General features: G+C 40.4%; 1 protein-coding gene across 2 annotated transcripts in view; it reads right to left on the bottom strand.

The window, feature by feature from the left end:
• LOC111387278 (calmodulin-binding protein 60 B-like) overlaps positions 1-3499 on the bottom strand; it is a 48220-nt gene that overhangs the window by 37843 nt on the left and 6878 nt on the right. The window contains exons 8-9 of one of the 2 annotated variants that reach the window (XR_002701382.1): positions 1997-2894; positions 821-989 (exon numbers count right to left, since the gene is read on the bottom strand). Coding sequence is in view for 1 of the 2 variants with exons in the window: in XM_023011821.1 (XP_022867589.1) it covers positions 2324-2894 (571 nt within the window). In the remaining variant the exon portion in view is untranslated. Of the gene's footprint in view, positions 1-820; positions 990-1996; positions 2895-3499 lie in introns of those variants that run through there. The other variant, XM_023011821.1, reaches the window with a different exon arrangement.

Here is a 3499-nt window from a genome sequence, read left to right as displayed (position 1 = left end):
ATAGTGAGACTGACTCTGAAGAGAATGAGGAAGTAGTTGGGGCATTTTCACATCGGTGCAACACCCTGTCGCATCGAGTTGCTGAAAAAGATGATGTCCCATTGAAAGAGGCAAAGATGGAAGAAGTGAAGGCTCGAATTTGTAGGGCCAAAAGCTTAATGTACATTGATGTAAAAATCAATGGGAAGCCAATTAGGGCTATGGTGAATACTGGTGCTACCCACAACTACCTTGCATGTACCGAAGTAGATCGACTCGGACTTGTTCTAGAAAAGGGTAGTGGAAAAGTCAAAGAAATCAACTCCGCTGCTCAACCAATAGCTGGAGTGGTGAAATCGGTGTTGATCAAAGCAGGTCCTTTCGAGGGAAGGACAAATTTATCTGCAGTTCAGATAGATGATTTCAAGCTTACTCTAGGATTGGAATTTCTTCGGGATACTAAGACAGCGGTGTTGCCATATTCCGATTCGTTAATGATGATGGGTAATAAGCCGTGTGTCATCCCTACACAGGTTGGGAAGATGGGCGAGAAGAGTATCTCAGCCATGTAATTTAGTAAAGGTTTCAAGAGAAATGAACCCTCTTTTTTGTGCACTCTTCGATTAGAGGAGGCCGAAAAGGCGAATGGTCCTATTCCAAAACCCGTTAAAAGGCTTATTCGGGAATTTGAGGACATCATGCCGGAAGAATTACCAAAGAAATTACCACCAAGAAGGACGATTGATCATGAGATCGAACTTATTCCAGGCGCCAAAGCTCCCGCCAGGGCACCATACCGTATGTTTCAGCCTGAGCTTAAAGAACTTAGGAAGCAATTGGGGGAAATGTTAGAGAACGTGGACGACTAGGGAACTAGAGGCGGGCTTGTGAAAACAGACTAGAGTCAGGCTCCATTTACTACCTCCTACAGGAATTTCAACGTAAATGCCTGTATTTGATCTTCACGGTCGTCTTCTTGGAGTTCCAACTCTCCACCTCCAACTCCAACCCTGCATGGCTAAGTGAAGAATTAGATTCCACAGGCCAAGAAAGACTAAAATGGGTGCAGAAAAATTATATGATTTACAATTACTGCTCGAATGCAAAACGCTTCCCACCAGTGTGTACTATCAAGATCGCACAATGATAAACCATGCAAAGGGTACATAAAATTTTTCAGTTCTTTTTTGTTAATACAAAAGGGTTTTTGGCAGCATATAGGCATATATACCGTGGCTCCCTACTTTTCTGTTCAATAGAATTCTTCGATTTCACCTTTTAGGTACCTACTTACTGGCTTTGAACCAGTATATGAATGTTCATTTATCACTATCTTGTATATCGGCAAATATGAGATTCCATTTATATTTCTTATAAATTATACAACATGAAACGTCATTCATGTTGCAAGCAAAAACCATGACTATACGATCTCCTATGTACGGTGGACAAAAGTTGTAATGCCCACCTACTACTGTGATGATGCCACGTCAACGATCAAAAGAAAAAAAGTTTGATTTGTTGACGTGACGACGTCACATTAACAGTGAGCAATTGTTATCCTATCCACTAAGAACATTAGATCATCTCTTATAATACTATCTATCATCAATCAACACTAATGTCTCATGAAACTATGCAATAGATATTTTGATCTGTGACTAAGCAAAGAATGCGTAATGATATCTGCAACGGCTCCTAAAGTTAATTGCCATGTTAGATAATGAAATTATTGTTTTGAGAAAACTTCTCCAAAATATAATTCCAACATTTCTTCAGGCAAACGTGTAGATTCCATGTACTTCATCACAGGCTAAAAGGGTGAAGTCTATGAACGACCCAAGGAGAATAGACGCTACAAATAAAGAATTTGGAAATCACAATGCAACAGAAATGAACACGTACATAATGTATATTAGCAATCATTTGCAGAAATTTTAACATTGAAATCATAGTCTGATGAAAATACTTAATTAAACAGATAAAGTTATAAAAGCGAACAACATACTGTACATACTGGAAAATGTGGAGTCCTGAAACCTAGCGAATCTACTTGATCTGAAGAAGAGTTTCAGCAATTGTCAGATCCAGTTGATGGTTAAGATTCAATGTCAAACTCCATCACCAGAGCAAATTCTATTCGTCTTCCAACTCCACAATCTATGCCCTCTTCTCAGCTGCCTTCTTCCTGACAACCCATCTCATTTCAGCCTTAATTTTCGGCCGACCCATCTCATTAATGGAAGAGAGACCTCCCATGCCGAAATGCGAAAGCAACATCTGCATATCTTCTTCTTCAAGCATTTCGTGACTTCTGATGTAATTTTCCTCATCTGATAAGAAGTCATCAACACCCTCCACCCGATTACAGGAACAGTCCTCAAAAGGATTAAGATTCGCTTGCTGAATAGACGAGTTTCCCGCTTGGAATGATGATGACAGAGGTGGACCGAGGGCAACCCTAATCCTATCATCATATGATAGGTTAACCTGCTGGTCGGGCTGAGTAAAAGAGGTGGTATCAAACTGGGTGTGGGAACTGGAATTCATAAGCTGAGACTGATTCGAATATCGAGTAATCATATTGTCGTGACATCCCATGCTGGAAGGCCAAATCAAGTGCTGCATATCATCATTTTCAAGCATTTCAGGTAAGGAGTCATCAACACCCTTCACCCAATTATGGGACCAGTCCTCATAAGGAATAAGATTCGCTTGCTGAATAGAAGAGATTCCAGCTTCGAATGATGGTGACAGAGGTGGACCAAGGGCATCCCCAATCCTATTATCATATGATAGGTTAACCTGCTGGTCAGGCTGAGTAAAAGAGGTGGTATCAAACTGGCTGCGGGAACTGGAATTCATAAGCTGAGACTGGGTAGAATATCGAGTAATCATATTGCTGTAAACTGAACCTGGGATTGAGAAGAAAAAATTACTAATTTTCACAATGCATTACGAAACAAATGTCAGTGCGGCCATGTATATGACTTTTTCACGAAATAATAGACGATTCAAAAAGAATAGAATATAATTGTACATGCATTTTCCTGATCTGTCGCATTTCAAGAAATAGTAGAGGTTACCGGTGAAGATAACCAAAAGAGAGTGGAATACAAATAAAAATAGAACAAAATAAAGTGGAACCAAAAAGAGAGCTACAGCGATTTTATAATGGTATGCGCACTTTCCTGATCTTGTGTGCCAACCACCCCCCACCACCAACCCAAACAGTCATCCTTCCACCACCAAGGACACAAATCATTTCCTTGCTCCAAAATCTATGACACATTTCCCGGTTGTTATCTATGGTTTAGAGCCTCAACCGTGCTATTAAGATCGATGATCACCTCTTAAAATATTCTCTCTCTCTCTCTCTCTCTCTCTCTCTATATATATATATAGGCAGGAACAGGGGCGCCACCATAATCCCCTTCCAGAGAAAAGAAATGGTCAAGAACACCAGAAATGCTCCAAAGCAGCCCCCCCCCCCCCCCCCAAAAAAAAAACCAAAAAAAAA

This window comes from Olea europaea, unplaced genomic scaffold, assembly GCF_002742605.1.
Source record: "Olea europaea var. sylvestris unplaced genomic scaffold, O_europaea_v1 scaffold398, whole genome shotgun sequence".
Lineage (NCBI taxonomy): Eukaryota > Viridiplantae > Streptophyta > Magnoliopsida > Lamiales > Oleaceae > Olea > Olea europaea.
Note: the sequence above shows the minus strand (reverse complement) of the source record. Positions and strands in the feature narration are given on the sequence as shown.